The sequence below is a fragment of the Macrotis lagotis genome, chromosome 8 (genome assembly GCF_037893015.1).
Source record: "Macrotis lagotis isolate mMagLag1 chromosome 8, bilby.v1.9.chrom.fasta, whole genome shotgun sequence".
In the NCBI taxonomy this organism is placed as follows: domain Eukaryota; kingdom Metazoa; phylum Chordata; class Mammalia; order Peramelemorphia; family Peramelidae; genus Macrotis; species Macrotis lagotis.
Genome location: NC_133665.1, coordinates 44,852,764 through 44,873,979, shown reverse-complemented (window position 1 = coordinate 44,873,979; position 21,216 = coordinate 44,852,764). Strand labels below are relative to the sequence as shown.

The 21,216-nt window shown below is 37.8% G+C and overlaps 1 protein-coding gene across 1 annotated transcript in view; it reads left to right on the top strand.

Moving 5' to 3' along the window:
* ABCA1 (ATP binding cassette subfamily A member 1) overlaps positions 1-21,216 on the top strand; it is a 148,997-nt gene that overhangs the window by 94,243 nt on the left and 33,538 nt on the right. Inside the window, exons 12-23 of the mRNA XM_074196781.1 lie at positions 1,272-1,469; positions 3,969-4,174; positions 4,308-4,484; positions 6,600-6,822; positions 6,954-7,175; positions 8,542-8,746; positions 14,243-14,356; positions 15,282-15,453; positions 16,437-16,568; positions 17,527-17,666; positions 19,004-19,141; positions 19,938-20,158. Coding sequence (XP_074052882.1) covers positions 1,272-1,469; positions 3,969-4,174; positions 4,308-4,484; positions 6,600-6,822; positions 6,954-7,175; positions 8,542-8,746; positions 14,243-14,356; positions 15,282-15,453; positions 16,437-16,568; positions 17,527-17,666; positions 19,004-19,141; positions 19,938-20,158 — 2,148 coding nt within the window. The remainder of the gene's footprint in view (positions 1-1,271; positions 1,470-3,968; positions 4,175-4,307; positions 4,485-6,599; positions 6,823-6,953; positions 7,176-8,541; positions 8,747-14,242; positions 14,357-15,281; positions 15,454-16,436; positions 16,569-17,526; positions 17,667-19,003; positions 19,142-19,937; positions 20,159-21,216) is intronic.

Genomic DNA, 21,216 nt, shown 5'->3' with positions numbered 1-21,216 from the left:
GCTAAGCCTCAGTTTCCTTATCTGTGAAATATGGAGGTTGGATTAGATGGCCTCTGATGACCCTTACAAATACAGGTTTTTGATTCTGAAAGTCTCATCTATTCCATGCACTGTTGTTGGAGAATCTGTTTCCAATCTCCTTTTTTTCATCTATTCCTCAAAGGTTTGGAATTAAAGCTTCCCTAAGATTTGATCCCTATAGCCAGTCGTTTACTGGATTACAGATTATTTTAAATAATGATTAAGGCAGCAGGTTACTTCCTTTATATAAATTTGAGTCCTGTTCTTTTTGGAAGATCCACTGCAAGTCCTAATTGAAGCAATTTTAGATTTCCCAACATCACTAAATCATCCAGTCAATCAATAAACATCTACAATGTGCCAGGGCTTGCTAAGGGATTCAAAAGAGGCAAAAGATAGTCCCTGACTTCAAGGAGCTTGCAATCTAATGGGGGAAACAAGATGCAAACAAAATATACAAAGCAGGTTTTATACAGAATAAATATGAAATAATAGCAAAAAGGCATTAGAATTAACAGGGTTGGGAAGATTCTAGTAAAAATAGAGGTTTTAGTTGAAACTTAAAGGAGACCAGGGAAGTTGGTAGGCAGAACTGAGAAGAACTGTTCCAAGCATGGGGGCAACAGAGACACCGACTTGGTTTGCCTTTTCCTAATAATGTGATCCACATGAAAATTCAATAGGTGTGGAAGTGAGCTTAAGGAAGACTTTCTGGTCTAGGATTGGGGTAGCAAAGCTATGATTGATCCTTATTATAAATCGATTAGGATGAGAAACTGAGAAAGATTTGATAAGATAAATTCTCAGAAATCGAATTTAACTTTGATTTAAGTTGATTTAAGGTTGGGCCTCTACTGGTTTTAATCATTCACTTCTGAACTCCTAATGTTACCTGTGAGCAATTCAAATTCAACAAACCTTTACTCAGCACCTGCTAAATTTTGTAAGAGACACGAAGTTTAAGAGGCCACTGTCCTTATGCAATATATAGTCTAGTAGGGGAAAGCATTTTGTGGTTCTTAGAGTGCTCTATTAATATGTATTATTATCCAGTAGGGTAGTACTTGGAACTATCTGAGTAACATCAATTAAAAAAACAAACCAACAAATCTTGTTAAGTTTACTGTTATTTTTAATAAAATCATTATTTTCACTTTGACCTAGCTATGAGAAACATCTCCTTTTTTCTTTACTGTGTTAAAGTAGTCTAGACTTCATTGTACTAATTGTACTTTCTCTTGGAATGCTAGACTCTGTTGGATGATAAAATCAGTGGTGATCTTTGGGGACAACACTTGAATGGCTTAAATTGGACCACTTCGGACATTGCAGCCTTTTTAGCCAAGCACCCAGAAGATGTCCAGACAACCACTGGTCCCGTGTATACCTGGAGAGAGGCTTTCAATGAGACCAATTGGGCAATCCAGACAATAGGTCGATTCATGGAGGTAAGTTGATAGGATACGGGCTAATGTGTTTTTGAAAGTCTTTTCTTATCTAGTATTTATTGTGAGCCTACCATGTGCAAAGAATTGTTATAGGTACTTCTTAGATGTACTTCATAGTCTCTATTGTTAGGAACATAAAAAGATGAAAGTGAATGAGAACAAGGTGATGTATGAATGTGGTACAGTTTAGTTAAAGTGCTAAGGAGTTCAAAGTAAGAAAAAGATTGACCCAGGATAGGTCTAATAGGACTTTTTAGAAACAGTCTTGAGAACCTTGCTTTTTGTGTCTTCCTTTTTGTAAATGTCTCCTACATCCTACAAGACTGAAAGTAGGTGAAGGTTGCAGGTAGATTTAATATGGAGGGAACCTGTAAAACCACATGATGCTAGTTCACAAATACTGCTCCATTATTCTTGTTTCATAAAAATGTATAGATATTTTCTTTCTGATTTTTTTTTTTTTTAGATTTTTTTTGCAAGGCAATGGGGTTAAGTGGCTTGCCCAAGGCCACACAGCTAGGTACTCCAGACTCCAGGGCCAGTGTCTTTCTGATTTTTAAAAGAAAAGTTTTGGGGAAGTAAATAGACATTTTCACTGCTTGTTGAGGAAGGGATAACACTGAATGCTCCTTCTGAATAACTTTTTTTTTTTTTTTACAACAATAGCAAGAATATAGAAGAGAAAATGCCAAGCAAAGTCAGGTTACCTGGACCAGAGTATGGAACTTGATCCAGAAGAAGTAGCGATCAAGGGGTGGGAGAGGTGGGGAGATACAAAGGGTCCAGTCTCTGATTGGACCCTTTGTATGGCCCATCACTAGTTTGTGGTAGAGTGACTCGAGGCCTTAGGGGCCAGGCACAGCTGGTTCTCTTCCTCTTCTAAAGGGAGACCAAAACTCAGCCCAGATGATTTCATCATCTTCCTTTCCTAAAGCACTCTAATGACACAGCTGCTTTCTTTCAAGGTCCACTTTTAGATGTTTAATCTTGACAGTGCTACACCATTGTGTCACTGTGTGTTTGTGTTTGTGTGTGTGTTGTGTGTGTGTGCGCGTGTGTGAAAGAGAGATTTCCTTCATTCCAATTCACGTTTTATTCCAACTAAAATTATACCATTGATAATAAAGGCTAGACATATGCAGAAAATAATTAAATTCAGTATCTACTTTTAGTAACAGCTCATAAATAGGTTTATAACAAAGAGTAAACATCATTTTACTTCCTGAGTTTTGGATTTAGAGAGTTTCAGTAGAAAAGAAAAACAAAATCTAAGACAGACTTGGAAGGCATTAGAATTTTTAACTTTTTTCTCTCATAGAAGGAAGAGTATTCATTTTCTTACACTGTTCTCATCAAAGGAAATAGAAGTTTTTTAACCGAAAGTAAAATTGTGTGTGTGTGCGCGCACACACACACACACACACACACATCCTTAAAAAATTAGTGTGGATGTGTGTACATACATGCAAATATTTATAGACACAGTCTATATATGTGTATTTAGATGTACGTTTTTATATATCTACACATACATGTAAATATTTGTATTTCCTTGTGGGATATGTATGTATGCATATGTATATATACATACATACACATATACACACACATATATCTCCCCACTTGGATTCCTGCAACTAAAATATTTAAATTAATACTAAAAAAACCCCCCTATTCATTCTTCTGAGTTGAGGTAGTTTCAGGCAAGAGGAAAAATTCTAAATTATACAGTTCCATAGTCTCACCTAAGTCTGGTGTTTTTGTTCTTGACTAATGAATCTTTTAATATAGTTGTCTCTTGGACCAGGAAAGGTATACTATGTGGTTTTTTTGTTTGTTTGTTTTTTGGTTAATGGACTATGCAGTAAGGCTAATGGGTCTTTATTAGGAGAAACACAGATTTAGGTAGTAGTAGTAAGGAAAAAAGGTGAATACTAGAAATTTCTAACAGATATGCCATGGACTAAACAGGATGACTGGCCATTGATCTATAAAGTATTCTATCAAACCCTAGGAAAATTCCAAAAAACAAATTTAAATCAAATCTAATGAAAGATTAAGATCTTTCTTCCTCCCTCCCTCCTGCCCTCTTTCTCTCTACTGCCCACCCTTCCTTTCTTCCTTCTCTTTCCCTCCTTCCCTTCCTGTACTTCACTTTTTTGTTACTACCAGAGGGCATTACATTTTAAAACTAGCTATAGGAACAGAAAGAAAAATTATACATATTTATTATTTTAATTTATTCCTTTGAAAAAACTCACTTTCTCCCCATTTAAATGTGATTGTTAAAAAACAAAATTATTTCCTTTTGTTTGCTGGAAAGCTTATTTGGAGTTAATGAAGGAATATTTCTGACCTTGATGAGAAGAAAAAAAATCACTGTCCAGTACTTGTGTCTGATGGAAACAGTTTTTCTTTTTTTTTTAAATCCTCCCTCCCCCTCCAATTTTCTATTTTTGTAAGAGCTAAGTTCCTAATGGAAACTATTTCTTCTTTTAGTGTGTCAACCTGGACAAACTTGAGCCAATACCTACAGAAGTTCGACTGATCAACAAGTCCATGGAGTTACTGGATGAAAGAAAATTTTGGGCTGGCATAGTATTCACTGGCATTGCTCCAGATAGTATTGAACTTCCTCATCATGTCAAATACAAGATCCGGATGGATATTGACAATGTAGAAAGGACAAATAAGATCAAGGATGCGTAAGTTCTTGCGTTCAAAATTCTGTATCAGACTAGGGTGTTTGGGAGAGGGGGATGATGAGGAGGAATGGGAGAATATTCATAATGACTGGATTATAGAAGTTTTGTTGATTCCCTCCTAATTTGGTTCCAGATATTGGGACCCTGGTCCTCGCGCTGATCCCTTTGAAGACTTGCGCTACATCTGGGGAGGCTTTGCATATTTGCAGGATGTGGTGGAGCAGGCTATTATCCGAACACTGACAGGCTCTGAAGAGAACACTGGCATCTATGTGCAGCAGATGCCTTATCCTTGTTATGTAGATGATATGTAAGTTAACTAACTCTCATATGGTCTAGAAACTAACTGTGGTCCCATCTGCCCAATAAGAGAAAATAATACTGTTAGAGGAGCAGCAAATAATACTGCTAATTTCACATTTCATTTTCTTTTTGGTATCTGTTTATAAAAGCTCTAGTTTGGGGGAGGAGGAGGAAGGCCTTTGAGTTTACTAGGATGCAACCCCCATATGTTGTCTTCTTTTGGTTCAGCCACTCAACACGTAATGCACATACACCCAAACCAATCATCTCACATCCTTCCTGTTAGCTCAAACAAAGAGGGATGAGGAAATTCAAAATAGCACGAAACCCTAATAGAATCTTTGCAATTCTCCCAAATCTCATGACAAATGCAGAAAGGCACATTGCCTAGACTTGTCTGAACTGGTTTAAACTTGGGCTGGGTTTGCAAACCAAATTTCTAAACAAAACAAAACTGAATGAAGCCTTTTATTCTTGTTTTGTTTTTAGTCCTTAGATGCCAGAGTCTCTTTGTTGGAAATGCAACTTTAAATGTTAACTATGCATTTTTATTTTATGAAAGGGGTAGGAAAAAGGGGAAGTCTGCATTCAGGTGCTGTTGTTTACTAAGTAATTAACATTTAAGTGAATGAAAAAAGTAAATGAATCTGCCATTTAGCTTAACTGTTCTATACTGTGGCCCAATTTGAATTTTTTTTTGTTTTATTCCCAGTGAAGAGTATTACTCTTTTTTTTCTGTTGCCATATTTTTATGTGCATGTGTATATCAGAATTGACCAGGGCTTGCCTCAATTTGGGATTATTAACTTTTTGCTTTGATTTCAGCATCATATGGTCCAGGACATGTAGGTCACTCCTGAAGGCACCTGTTTTCTTCAGAAAAAAAGAGCTGAAAGGCTCCCATGGGAGTGGGGGAGGGGAAGTATAGCCTCCCATATATCATTAAAAATGTTACTGTGATGTTCTAATAAACAAAAAAACTATATCAGTTAAACCTCAAAAAATTATAGATTACTCAATTAGACTGTTAAGATTTGAAAAAGGAGTGTCTGAAGTTTCCTTTTACAATTCTGAGCAACTGAATATCATGAGTAAAGGAAAATCAAGTTTTTTTCAAAGCAGTCTCACTGATTTATAAATTTATGCACCTAATTTGACAATTGTTTCTTAGTATTATTTAAATACATATATGCATATATATATATATATACAACAAATATAACCCTACATACATAAAAATAAAATTTTTATAATTCTTTAAAATCATTTTATAATTTAAACCTTTGTCAATTTAGATGAATCTTTGCCCTAGTCAACCCTAAAGATATTTTATTTTATTAGTTTATTTCAACACCATATAACAAGGTAGATAGTGGTTACCCATTTTAGGGAGGACGATAATCTAGAACAAATCTGGGGTATGAGTAGGGATGGGACGAGTATCATTTTGTTAATGGATTAGAAGCTGTACTGGGCAGAAGTCAGTTGAAAAAATGGAGCATGTTTTAGTATGAAGAAGAGGAGCTTTTGGGGGAGAAAGCTATACTTAGATATTTGAGTTAAGATAAATTTTTCTTGTCCAGAAAGGGGCAGAGACAGGACCAGTTCATAGAAATTATGGAGAGCCAGGTTTTTTAGCTCTGTATAAAGAACAATTCCATATGAACTTATATGTTATTTTTCTAGCCCTGTGATTTTTATTGTTGTAGGGAGCTCTTAACAAGGGAACTCCATCTACCAATGTAGCTATAAAATTAGTTACTTGCAGCATTGAAGAGTTTAAGTGACTAACTCAGAGCCACATAATCCAGTTTTATATAGTAGGATTTGAACCCAAGTTATTCAGACTCTCAGGTTGACTCTCCTTTACACAGTACTCCTTCCCTCTTAATAGTGCTTTCTAAATGTTGAATGGACTTCCTCAAAGGGTAATGAGTTTCGTATTACTAGTCTTCAAGCAGGGACTGGATTGCCATGTACATTGCCATGTAGGAGTGTTTTCAATGGGATTTTTGCTTCGGTGCAGATTGGACTTGATGCCTGAATCACTCGTGATTTTGAGATTCTATTATTTTATACTTCTCTCCTTAACTCTTTTATTTCTTTTCCTTGGGGGAAATAGATTCCTGCGGGTGATGAGTCGCTCAATGCCTCTCTTTATGACCCTGGCTTGGATCTACTCTGTGGCTGTGATCATTAAAGGGATTGTGTATGAGAAAGAAGCTCGACTGAAAGAGACCATGAGAATCATGGGTTTGGATAATGGCATACTTTGGTTTAGCTGGTTCATTAGCAGCTTAATCCCACTCCTTGTGAGTGCAGGACTACTGGTGTTAATTCTGAAGGTAAGGTTGGGTCCTCTAAGGGGGTCATTTATAGTCATTGACACAGGAAATACCTAACTTTTTTGCAAGTCTTTGTACAAGATATGTCTTAGTTTGATTCAGTATATTTGATAGATCTTATTCTTTTCCAGCTAGGAAACTTGCTGCCCTACAGTGATCCCAGTGTGGTCTTCCTGTTCCTCTCCATCTTTGCTGTGGTGACCATCTTGCAGTGCTTCTTGATCACCACACTCTTTTCTAGAGCCAACTTGGCTGCAGCCTGTGGTGGGATCATCTACTTCACACTCTACTTGCCCTATGTCCTTTGTGTTGCCTGGCAGGACTATGTGGGCTACTCCCTGAAACTTTTTGCTGTAAGTTTTTAAAAGAAAAACAATGATTACTCTTACTTTTTTTAAAAATCACTACTGTTAGTACTATTATTGTGCACATTGATAGAATCCTTAAAAAATTGTCAGCAAGGCCACCTTGTATTCTGTGAAAGACAAAGGTAGTACAGAAATTTTTCTTTCCTAGGGAACTTTTATTATGCTCCCCCTCACTTCATTCATTAGAAAGCAAAGGGATGTACTTAGCCAGGACTAAACTTATTTACTAATTAACTAACTAGTTAATTAATTTGTGTATTTATTTGCAAATGGTGAATTGTGTAGAGTATTTGCTAGAAGTTCCAATTGTCTAAGGCTCTCATCTTTTCACTGTGATTATAATGTGGAAGTTCTTGAAAGTTGGCAAAACACTGCATCTGTAATCATGACTTTGTGAATTGAAAGGTGACCCATTTTCACACTGGACATTTAACTGGACATTTAAGTCTCTCTTTCCCTGTGAAGAGCTAGGTTTCTCAATGGAGAAGGTTAAGCCTTGGAGCTGGTAGAATTGCCTTTGGTTATACTTAATTAAAAATTTTGTTATCAGATAGTATCTTTTGTTTTTGTATCATCATTGTTTCCAAATATGTCCCCCTCTTCCCCTCAAGGACAGCAATCCTTTATAAAAAAGAATGAAAAAGACAGGGGGAAAATCTAGTTCAGTGAAAATAAAAAGCACAACAATATGTACAAGATTCTATTCTGTTCCCCAAAGGGGTCATTCATCCTCATTCTTGTCTACATTTGCCCTAAACCTTCTAGGGGAGATAAAAGATCAGAACCATTTGTGATATGCAAGATTCCTATTTTGCATGTCAGGGCATCCTCTGCAAAGTAAAGATTGGATGAATGTCTCCTAAAAAGGGGGAGCTTTTAGGTATGCTAGATTGATGGGTCATTTATGACTATTATTGAGAGAGACAGACAGAGATAAAGATAGTGTGTATGTATAAAATTACTTTGGCTGTCATTCTAGAAAAAAATTCTAATATATGACATTTGCCTTGCTTTTTAACAGTAGTATTAGACAGTAATAAGACACCCAGGTTAGGTGTCTATAGAGAATTGTTAGGGATATTGTAGAAGGTATCTATCATTTGGTATAGAGATGGACTAGATGACCTCCAAAGTACTTTCCAATTCTAGGATTCCATTAGTTCCTTAAAACTCAGCAAAGGATTACTTTTGAATTTTTTGATGGTGCTGATGGTTATCTTTTACTTTTACCATTTTGCAAATTCATATTTTTCTCCATCAAGTTTAATTAAAATTGAGGGTATGTTTGCAATGTTTAAAAATATGAAGAAGAGGAAAAGATTGATAAAATTTTCTCTGTTTCCTTCCTCAGAGTCTTCTATCTCCTGTGGCCTTTGGGTTTGGTTGTGAGTACTTTGCCCTCTTTGAGGAGCAGGGCATAGGAGTGCAATGGGACAACCTTTTGGAGAGCCCTCTAGAGGAAGATGGTTTCAGCCTTACCACCTCAATCTCCATGATGTTATTTGATACCTTCCTATATGGTGTGATGACCTGGTATATTGAGGCTGTCTTTCCAGGTATACTTTCTTCTACTATTCAACCTTGTAATTTTCCTATTTTGTAAAATCCTATCCCTGATCTTTCCTTTCATGATATACCACATTTTTTTTTCCCATTACTTTTGCCTTACAATAGAGTATTTCTAGGGTAGGGGTGTTCAACCTGCAACTTGTGGATCTCATGTGGCATTATTGCATTTTATTATTATTACCAATGAGAATAATAATAGGGTTACATTGTAGTCATCAATAGATAATAAATTCTGTATGTGTCCTTTGATAAGTTTTTGATGGGAGATGCAACCCAGAAGAACTAAAGAATAGTTAGCCATGCTCTAGGGGCTCTGCTGTCCTTTACATCTATAACAGATTGAATAGACCCAAATATAGGAAGTAGTTGGCACTGTAAGGGCAGTGTTAGTTGGACTAGATTGCTTTTATGGTGCTGTCAAACTTGAGATTCTTTGACTTTATGTTCTTAAAGAGGTGGCAGATGATGGGAGATTTTTAAATTTTTTATTATCTAAGTCTAGGTTTGGTACTTTGACATTCAATTCCCTATTCTATTTTGCCTCAATTTATGACCTTGGAAGAACCCACAAATCCCTCTGTATCTCCTTATTTAAGATTTGAGATGGATCTATCCTATGTCTAATTTTATGATACAGTATATTTAATGATAATAATAAAATAATAGTAAAAATATTAATATAATTCATTAAGGTTTACAAAACACTTTACATGAATTATTTAGTTTGATCCTTACAATAATCCTATAAGATAGGGACTGTTATTATACTCATTTTGCATATGAAGAAACTGTGACTGAGAGAGGTTAAGTCACTTGCCCATGGTCAGACAGCTAGCAAGGTCCTGAGGCAGAATTTGAAATTAGATCTTTCTGACTCCAATTTTAGTATTCTATCCATCATACTACCCAGCTACCTATATCTGGTTATAGTGTGAAGTGCCAATATAAATATATATCTCTCCACCTGACTGCATCTGTATTATTGTAATAAAATACCACTTCAAGTCTATTACAGGCAGATTCATCTTTCTAAAATATAACTCGGATCATATCATTTTTTCTCTTTCTCTTTTTTTTAAAATTATTATTTTTTAAAATTTTTTTATTCTCATTTTGTACAAATTTTTTTTACATTAATAAAATATTCTTGTTAACAAGTAAACAAAATACCCCTCCCCCCATGAATATAGATAGACTTGCTTGGGCGAAAAAAGTAAAGGGGAGAGAAAAAAATTAAAAAAATAATAGTAATAATTGTAGGTATGGCCAGGTGGCACAATGGACAAAGCACCAGCCCTGGAGCCACAAGCACCCGAGTCCATATCCAGCCTTGTAAACCCAATAATCACCCAGCCATGTGACATGCAAGCCACCCGATCCCCACTGCCCTGCAAAAACCAAAAAGAAGAAAAAAAAAGACCCAAAATAGAATAAAATAGTAATAATAGTAGGGGTGGCTGGGTGGCAGACAGAGCATTGGCCCTTGAGCCAGGAGCACCTGGGTCCAAATCCGGCCCCAGACACCCAAAGATCACCCTGATATGTGGCCCCAGGCAGGCCACCCAGCCCCACTTGCCCTGCACCCTCCCCCAAATAATAATAACAAAAAATGTGCTTCAGTCTTTGTTCCAACACCAACAACTCTGTCACGGGTGGATCACATTCTTTATGATAAGTCCATCACAAAAGTTACTTCCATATTTTTCCACTGTTGCCATTGTTGATCGCAACTCCCTCCTTTCTTATTTCTCCACTACCATCTACTATATTTTCTCTCTCCTTTCACTCTGAGTCTGCTGTAGGGTCGCTGAGTGGTGCAGCAGACAGATCCCTGGTCCTGGGGCCAAGAAGCCCAGAGCCCCCCATACCACCCCTTAGGCCCAGAATCCACCTGGCCCTATGGTCCTGGGCAGGCCATCCAATCCCAGCCCCTTGCAAGAAGTAAAAAAGAAAATGTGTTATATCTGACCACTCTCCCACCATGGTCCATCCTCTCCTCCTTTATTCACATCCCCCCCTTCCCCCTGTCCCCCCTCTCTCCTTCTTACTCCAGATGTCTATACCCCATTGAATAAATTTGCTGTTTCCTCTCCTAGCCACCTCTGATGAGAGCAAAGGTTCCCTCATTCCCCCTTGCCTCTCCTCTTCCATATCATTGCAATAGCTCATTGTAATAAAAAAAATCTTATGTGAAATATCTTGGACTATTCCCACTCTCCTTTTTCTTTCTCCCATTCCATTTCCCTTTTTTTCTATTGACTCCATTTTTACACCATATTTCGTCTTCTAATTTAGCTTTCTCCTGTGCTTCAACTATAAAAGCTCCCTCTACCTGCTCTATTAACTGAGAAGGTTCATATGAATATTATCAGTATCATTTTTCTATACATGCAGTTCATCCTCATTAAGTCCCTCATATTTCCCCCCTCTCCTCCAGTCTCCATGCTTCACCTGAGTCCTGTATCTGAAGATCAAACTTTCTGTTCAGCTCTGGCCATTCCAAAAGGAACATTTGAAATTCCCCTGGTTCATTGAAAGTCCATTTTTTTTCCCTGGAAGAGGACATTCAGCCTTGCTGGGTAGTTCATTCTTGGCTGCATTCTAAGCTCTTTTGCCTTCTGGTGTATTGTATTCCAAGCCCTATGAGCTTCCAGTGTAGTTGCTGCTAAGTCCTGTGTGATCCTGACTGCAGCTCCACGATATTTGAACTGTGTTCTTCTGGCTGCTTGTAATATTTTCTCTTTGACTTGGGAGTTCTAGAACTTGGCTATAATATTCCTAGGGGTTGGTTTTTTGGGATCTCTTTCTCTGGGGGATCAGTGGATTCTCTCCATTTCTATTTTGCCCTCTGCTTCTAGAATATCAGGGCAATTTTCCTGTAGTAATTCTTTGAAAATGATGTCAAGGCTCTTTTCCTGATCATGACTTTCAGGTATTCCAATAATTTTTAAATTATCTTTCCTAAGTCTGTTTTCCAAATCAGTTGTTTTTTCAATGAGATGTTTCACATTTTCTTCTAATTTTTTGTTTTTTTTGGTTTTGAAGTATTGATTCCTGATTTCTGGTAAATTCATCAATCTCCCTGAATTCTATTCTTTGTCTGAAGGATTTGTGCTCCTCAGAGAGTTTTTCTTATCTCTTTTTCCATCTGGCCAATTTTGCTTTTTAAAGCATTCTTCTCAATAACTTTTTGAACTGTTTTATCCATTTGACCTAAGCTGGTTTTTAGCATGCTATTTTCTTCAGCATTTATTTGGATTTCCTTGACTAAGCTGCTGACTTCATTTTCATGTTTTTCCTGCATCTCTCTCCTTTCTTTTCCCAGTTTTTCTTCCAACTCCCTCATTTGATTTTCAAAGTCTTTTTTGAGCTCTGTCATAGCCTGAGCCCAATTTCTGTTTTTCTTGGAGTCTTTGGATGCAGGAGCTTGTGCTTCCTCATCTTCAGACTGAGTATTTTGATCCTTCTTGGGCTCATTTGCAAAATATTTCTCAATAGTTTTCCTCTTATTTCTCTGCTTGCTCATTTTCCCAGCCTGGGCCTGGTTTTGGGGGTGCTTCCTGCGCTTTTGGGACACTCCCACAAGGGTCTCAGTGTGGGAGGCTCTGTCCTCCCTCCTGGTCTGTGAATGACCATAAGCACCCCCTTCTGCCACGGGGCTGAGGTGGGGGGGGGTGCTGTTCTATGGGGGGGCCTAGACTGTGATCAGGATCTGAATGTGGTCAGAGCCCCAGAGTCCTGTTCCAGGGGCAGAGGACAGAGCTCGGCAGTTTCTCTTCACTCCCCTCCCTCAGCTCAATGGGCTCATGCCCTGGGGGCTCCTGCTTACGTGCTCCACCTGCTTCTGTTTCCAGCTCTGGGCTGCAGAAAGACCAAGCTGCTCCCTGTGTGCCCTGAGGGCTGGGCTCCAAGTGCTCGCTCTGGCAGAGGTCCCCTGCTGTTCCCCCACTTTGTGCTGGTGCTCCCCGGGGTGCAGCTCAGGAGACTCCCCCGCTGCTGTGAGCCGCGGCTCCCAGCGCCCTGGGGCTGCCTCCGGGAGGCTGAAGTTCTTTCTCTCTGGTGGGCCACCCCTCCGACCCTGGGGAGCAAAGCCTTTCTGTTCTTTTCCAGGTTACCTTGAGTAGGAGAACTGCCTCCCTGGGTCCTTCTGTGGGTTTTGTCTCTGGAAAGTTTAGTTAGAGTCCTTAGCTTATCAGTTTTATCAGAGACCTCCTAAGACTGGATCCCTTCTTGTTGCCATTTTGGCTCCACCCCCTCTCTTTCTCTTTTTCCCTTTTTTTTTTTTTGGTGAGGCATTCAGGGTTAAGTGATTTGCCCAAGGCCATATAGCTAGTAAGTGTTAGGCATCTGAGGCACTATTTGAACTCAGTTCCTCCTCATTCCAGGGCTGATGCTATATATCCATTACATCACCTAGGTGCCCCTGGCTCAAATCATTCTTTTACTCAAAAAGGATTTCAGTGATTTTCCTTGCCTAGGGAAAAAAGATCAGAGTTCTTTAAATTTTTCCACAATCTGGTCCAGATTTACCCTTCTTGCCTAGATCTCCTTTGCAGCTAAGTTTTTTCCACTAAGCCTCTTACTCTATCGACATGTAGATTAAAAAAAAAAGGCAAAAAACTATAGTTGGATTCCTCCCCCGTCATGCTTTGACCTCTTTCCCATTTCTCAACCCCTTCTGGATTATTCTCTTCTGTCTTAGTAGCTGACTTCTACTTTTGCTTCCTGGCCCAGAGGACATTATAACTCTTTCTTGAAATCTTCTCTGACAGTTCCAGCCCACAGTGAGTTTTCTCTTTTTCTGAATTCTTATATCACTTATCTTCCTCCTCAGTTCTCAGACTCTTGCCTTGTATTGCCATCCTTGGTAGTAATATCTTATGCATGTAAACCTTCTCTCCCCAACTCAATTGTGAGCTTCTTGTTAGTTCAGTTCAGTTCACCATGAATTTATTAAGCACCTGATATGTGCTATATATACTCTCCCAGTTTTAGTGCTGAAGATATATAAAGACAAATGGGAAAACTCTTTTGCCCTCAGGGTTATTACATTCTCCTGCCAGTGGGGACTGTATTTTGTTTCTTTTCACCTCCCTTGGTAGCTAACACAGTACCTCCCTTAGGCACCACCAACAACGCAGTGTGGTTTGTTGAAAAGAACTGAACTGAGAATTGAAATATTGGAATTCTAGTGTTGTTTTTATTTACTTAGTAATTATGAAATCTTGGAAAAACCAGTTTTCTGGGTCTCAGTCTCCTCACTGGTAAAATGAATTTTACTAGATTACCTTGGGAGGGAAGAAATCTCTTTGAACTTTAGCTTTTTAATTTTTCATTAATATTTCATAGGAAACTGAATTATTAGTTTTTTAATTATTTCATTTTGGGGAGACTTCAAGAAGTTTATTAGGATAGTACAGTGTATGAAACCTGACGGATGTTGGAATAATCTTAAGCTTTCTTAATATGTCTTTTGTCTTCAGGTCAATATGGAATTCCCAGGCCCTGGTATTTCCCTTTTACCAAATCTTACTGGTTTGGTGAGAAAAGTGATGAAAAGAATCATCCTGGTTCTAGGCAAAAAGGAACTTCAGAAAGTAAGTTCTACTGAAAATCTTTAATTCTGCTCCCTGTCTTTTCCATTGATAGTTGCTATTCCTTTAGAGAATACTGTTACCATGCAGAACTCTAGAATCATATATCAGTCAACAAAACCACACTTAACAGAATGCCTCATTCACTATTTTCTTGTGCCTTTCATATTGTAATTAGTTGACATCATAAGAGTATATCTAAGGATTATCCTGGAACCAGTGCTTGTAGCACTAGATAAAATTCTTTTCTCTTCTTCTTTGCTACTGAAGCTTAAATTACTTTTCTACCTCCTACCCTACCCCCACTCCACCAAGACTAGGAAGAGATGGGTGTTAGTGGGCACTTCCTTAACCTGATTATGTCAGTGTGTATGACCCCACCAAATGGCCAATCTTTTTTAAGACTAAGAAACACAGTTTTGGATCCTTGGGCAAGCACATTTGAGTCAATTTTTTCCATTTCTGTAGAAGGGGTTAAGGATGGAATCTCTCTCTCAGTATGGCAGGTGATATTCTTGGAGAGTATTTCCCATTTGTCATATAGCTTCAAGACTAGGACTGTGCTGTATTGTCCATTGTACTTCTCAGGTCTAGGTGAATGTTGTTTCTTCCCCAAATCATGATTATCTTATTCTAGCAATGGGATGGCAGCCTTATCTGAGGTTGGTACTAAAATTATCTTACAAGATAGCTGTTTCTCTGTTAAGTCATTAACAAGAAAAGAACACCTGTTTACTCCTTTTGGGGCAAATGAATGTGTTTCTTGATTTACAGACTAGAGATGATATTGCTGGCCTAGTTAATGACAGACTGACAAGTAAATTGACCTTCAGAATCCAGACAGACTACCATTCCCTACCAGTACAGCAGGTCTTGCTTCTGGTCCTATCTACATCTATATAGTAATTTCTGAACTTCTTTTTCATAGTCTGCATGGAAGAAGAACCCAGCCACCTACGCCTGGGGGTTTCCATTCAGAATCTGGTAAAGGTTTATCGAGATGGCATGAAGGTGGCAGTGGATGGCCTTGCCTTGAATTTCTATGAGGGCCAGATCACATCTTTTCTGGGACATAATGGAGCTGGGAAAACCACCACCATGTAAGAAGAGGACATTTTGATTTTACAGAGTAAACCAGAAGGAAGTTCTGAGGCTTAGTTAGAAAACTATATCCTAAAGTGATTATGTGTATGTATGTGTGTATGTGTGTTTATCTACATAAATCTATATATCAAAAATATAGATGCATGTACACTTGTGTGCATATATAAACACAGGCATGTGTTTATATATAAATATGTATAAATATAAACATGTATGTGTGTTTAGATTTATACAGTTATATATTTGCATGTGAGTATGCCAAAGTTTTGTAATGCATGCCTATAAATAGAGGCATGAGGCCAAATGAAGAGGTCTGCTTAAGTCTTGGAACTTAGAGGATTTTTAGAGAGTGTAGCACCCAAATATCCCGAAATCCAGTCTATCTCTTTGAGCTTTAATGGTATTCCTTTCTGATCAGAATGAAGAAAGATGATTCTGTGAAAGAGAATCTGGAGTTTTCAGAGAGATAAATATTTTTAACAAAAAGACTTTTAAGCAGAGAGTTCAGATGATTATTTTCATTGTTATCTGAAAATGACCTCATTTGGGATAATGTCTTATACTACTACGACCCTAATATATGAAAAATCTTACCTTTGCCTCAGATGATACTGACTCTTGTGTAGTTATAAACCTTATTAATTTTTATAAAGTCCACAAGGTACCAGTGGTAACTCAAAATATAAATTACATAAATATGTATGTTTGTTTTTCAGGTAATTTACCACTGCAAATTTCAATCTATATTAATTCTACTCTGACCCTCACTGATATTTTTTAAAAATTGAATTAACTGTATTTGTTTGAAAATGGGACCAAAAGAAATTGCCCTGTGATTTATTTCTTACATAAGTGGTCAAAAGAAATGGAAGGTGGTATGGTGAATGGTTGGTTCTCAGGACTTTTTGCCAACTTGTGTGGAAAAATTTGAGGATTATTGGTTTGACATTTGCTTACAGTGCATTTCTTTTATGCCTAGGTCCATCTTGACTGGGTTGTTCCCCCCGACCTCAGGCACTGCCTACATCCTTGGGAAAGATATCCGTTCAGAACTGAACACTATAAGGCAGAACCTGGGAGTCTGTCCTCAACATAATGTACTTTTTGACATGTGAGTAGCAGTTTTGTGTTTTCAAAGGACTGGAAAGACCTTTATTGCATGTACTCTAATAGTGGGTGACAAAGAAGTGGCATTGCCTATATAGCAGCATGGGCCCCGGGGAGGTTCCCTGTTCTAGATTCCATATAGTATGAACAAATATCAAGGGCAGTCTTAAGTAGTGGAATATAGGAACAACTAATGTTGCAGGGGAAAAATTACAGAAATGCACCATGTAACTTTGAAGGATGCAAACAGGAAGAGAGAAAGCCACACTGTCATTTCCTTGCCCAAACTGGAGGTCTGTTGTATCTCTCAGATCTTACTGAACACGTTTCTTCCCCAAATTGTGATTATGTTATTCTAGCAATGGGATGTCAACCTTTGCTGAGGTTGGCTGTTTCTGTGTTAAGGCATTGATAGGACAACACCTGTTCACTCCCATTGGGGCAAATGACTATGTTTCTTTGTTTATAGGTGAGAGAGAGAGAGAGAGAGAGAAACCTTGGCAAAATTTTTCTTGGTAACCCAGAATTTTTAATGTATTGCCAACCTGAGCTATGTTGAATTTTTCTTTCCCCATCCTTTGTTTTGGGACCTACACTCTCATGACTAGATCCTGGCCAGACTTGGCTTAGCAACCTTATCCCTATTGTGAGAATAGAGATCTATGACTTTTTCAAAACTAATCCTTATTGAATCTTTGAGCCAGATTTTTTTGAAAAGGGTCCCTATGACTCCATTCTCTTAGAAATCTTTCTTTAGTATTTTGGTGCTTCGACGAATCTGTATTGATGAGGACACTCCATCCAATGGATTGTAGCTTATGCTAATAATTGATTGTTTTTCAATTATGTTTTCAGAAAGTTTGCATTACATTATAAACTTTGCTTTTTTATGATTAATTTGAAAAGTAGTTTCATTCCAGTATGACCCAGCTGACTAGTAGCATTCCCACTATGTTATCTAGGTTAACAGTAGAGGAGCACATCTGGTTCTATGCCCGCCTAAAAGGGCTGTCTGAAAAGAGTGTAAAGGAAGAGATGGAGCAGATGGTGCTGGATGTTGGTTTGCCACACAAACTGAAGACTAAGACAAGTCAGTTGTCTGGTAAGTCCAGATATTGTCCCCACCCCCTCCTCTTCACATGAAATCAAAGGAGATATTTGTAAGATTAGCACATTGAGGAACTTAAAAAATATTTTTGCCCCCTACTCTGCCTCATGTTCAGAGATATCAGAAAGCATCATGTTGCACATGGAAGAGATCAAAAACATCCTTCCACTCAACTTCATTCTACTTTCCTTCTTTTTTTTTTTTTTGCTTACCTTTTCCCTCCTTATTCATTCTCCAAAAAAAATTGAGTGTCAGATAAAGTTTTAAATGTAACAGTTGCTAAAGGAATGAATTTGGGAGACACTTCAGTTCTTTTTTCCTTCCTTCACCTAAAAAAAAAAGTAGCTTTCATAAACATGGGGAAGACGTTTTCTCCAATATGTTTGAATCCGTTTACCTGAGGCAGCTAGGTGGTTCCTTAATGTGCAGAACTGTGGTCCCTGAATCAGGAAAGGAAGAGGGAGAGAAGTAAAATAAGTACCTAGGAGCTAGGTATTAGTATTATCACCATATTAAGAAAAAAAGTGAGAGTGTGTGTGTGTGTGTGTGTGTTGTGCCTGGTTGTGCCACAAATAAAGGCTGTGCCTTCATCTCTTGGCTTTGGACATTTTTTCTGACTGTCCCCCATACCTATATTATTCTCCCTTCTCTGTTCCAGCTACTACTTTCCTGGCTTCCTTTAAATCCCAACTAAAATCTACTTTCTGTAGGAAGCTTTCTAAGACCATCCTAATTCAAGTACTTTCCCTCTGTTAATTATTTCCAATTTATCATATATATATATAGCTTGCTTTGTATATATTTGTAGGAGTATCCTATCCTCCCTTAAATTGTAAACTTCTGGGGGAGGGGAGGCAGGAATTGTCTTTTGCCTCTTTTTTTGGTATCCTTTGAACTTAGTCTAGACCATAGAAAGAACTTATTAGATGTTTACTAAATGAAGGAATATAGTATACTAGCATTACATATGTAAAGCCTGATAAATATACACTAAATAAATAAAATAAAAACATGTGTCTATACAAATGCATTACCCCCCACTTCCTATATTAGCTTTTTTTTTTAATCTTGAGAGAGTGAGACTATTGTTAAAGGTTGTGGTTATGATGCAGTGAAAATAGTTGACCCCTAAAGATGTCAACTTCTTGGTGCTAATTTCTTTCAGAGATATCATGCTGGCTCTGTTTTAGCAGTCAGGAAGAATAGGAAGGTGTTCTTGGATGAGTCTTTCATTGTCTTTTGACTGCAAAGCTCTAGACTCTAGATTGTTCTTTCTTAATTTACTATCTATCCCCAGAGGCATGCTAAAAATCAATGTTTCTGTTTCACAGGTGGAATGCAAAGAAAACTGTCTGTGGCTCTGGCCTTTGTTGGTGGATCAAAGGTGGTCATTTTAGATGAACCGACAGCTGGGGTTGATCCTTACTCCCGAAGAGGAATATGGGAGCTGCTCCTGAAATATCGGCAAGGTTTGTTTTTTTAATTAAGTTTGAGTTTGCATGAAGTCTGGATTTATCAATACAATTCTTCCTGATCATCTATTCTGAGACTTCAAGTCCCAAATCTCATAAAAGGGCTTGTTTTGATGACATCATAGACTATTTTTATGTTCTTGTTAAAAAATGATTTCTTGATGTTTTTGTTGTTGTTACATCACTGCTTTGTCCTAGTGACTTCTATCCTTTCTCTTTTCACCTACCCTCCAACCCTTTCCAACAAAGAATAAGCCAAGCAACCCAGTACATTCTTCCATTCAGACAGCCTAATTCCTCCTTTTGTAGTGACAACCCATCACCTTTGGACTACAAAGTTAGTAGGAATCATCAGAGTCACTTTTCTGAAGTTCTGATCAATAATTGTATTTTATCTGACTTCTGGTGTTCTTTAAAGTTTTTAATTACTTACTTTTTTGTTCTTTGGTGTGTTTTAACTTTGCCTTGCACTCTCTCCTGTACATCTCCCTCAATATCTCCAAAGTCTTGATATTTGTCATTTTTGATCTAATCATATTTTCTTATATTTTTATACATTTTTAACATTTTTCTCCTAAGTGTTTAAGATAGTATCCTAGCATTTTAAGTGCTTAATAAATCTTGTTGAATTTAACTGAATGAGGACCATTTTAGATGTAGCAGTAACCAGACTAGTATTGAGATTGTGTTCTTACCTGCTATATATAGCTTGTATGTATATCATATTATATATGTATAATATATGTATAGAGATAGTAGTATGACCATTTATCCTTCGGTATATGTCATGCAGGTCGCACCATCATTCTCTCCACTCATCATATGGATGAGGCAGATATACTGGGAGACAGGATTGCCATAATTTCTCATGGGAAGTTGTGTTGTGTTGGCTCCTCTCTGTTTTTGAAGAATCAACTCGGAACAGGGTACTATCTGACTCTTGTCAAGAAAGATGTGGATTCCTCTCTCAGTTCCTGTAGAAACAGCAGTAGCACAGTGTCTTACCTGAAAAAGGTGAGTCTCCTATTCCAGCTCTGAGGGTTAATGCCCAAGAGTAGAAATTAAAGACTTCTTCTCTTTGAATTGAGGAAAACAAACTTCTCTTTCTGCTACTCAGTTTTGTTTGTTCTGAGATTTATCAGGTCTCATGGAAGGATGGCTACCCCAAAGATGAAATAGAGAATAAGCTATCTCTACACCAGCAACTTAAACCTATGTGTAGTATGTAGTACAATGCTTTAGAGGCATAACGATACAAGGAAAAATCTTTCAAGGGCTTTGTTTTGCCAGTAGTAGGTGACTCCTGATGTATGTGTTATAATCTAAAGTCTGCAGTTGAAATAATTGCTCAGCAATAGACAAAAGCAGGAATTGGGTACAAATACCCACCAGCATTTGGCAAGAGAGTAGAGAAACTTGGGATTTGGCCTAGCTTCACTACTTAGTTGTAAATGCTCTTGAATAAGCAATTTGTCTCTTACTGTTTAAAATCCTATGAAATTAGAATTATTAAATTACAGCAAGGCATCAAATATTTGTTCATATGGGCCAAGCACCGTGTTATGAATACAAATGTAAAACTTGCCTTCAGGGGCAGCTAGGTGGCATAGTGGATAAAGCACCAGCCCTGGAGTCTGGAGTACCTGGGTTCAAATTCGGTCTCAGACACTTAATAATTACCTAGCTGTGTGGCCTTGGGCAAGCCACTTAACCCCGTTTGCCTTGCAAAAACCTAAAAAAAAAACTTGCCTTCAAGGGGTTTCTTTTTCTCCTTGTTTGTGTTCATGTACAGTTATTGTAGGGATCATATAAGGAAAAGTATTAATAGTTTTTGGAAGATGGATAATTAAAACCATCTATTTGAACCATTTGCTTTCTATTTTGTTTTTATCTGTTATATTTCCCATTGTAGCAACAGCTTCTTTTTGAAAGTTGAAGAAAAGTCAATAGCCTGGTTCCAGGGTACAACCAGTTAGCTGCTCACTGTACCTTTGACCCTGAAGTTCATACTAATCCCACAGGCTAACAAGGCAACCAGTTCAGTTAAACTTTGAGGGTTGTTGACATCACGA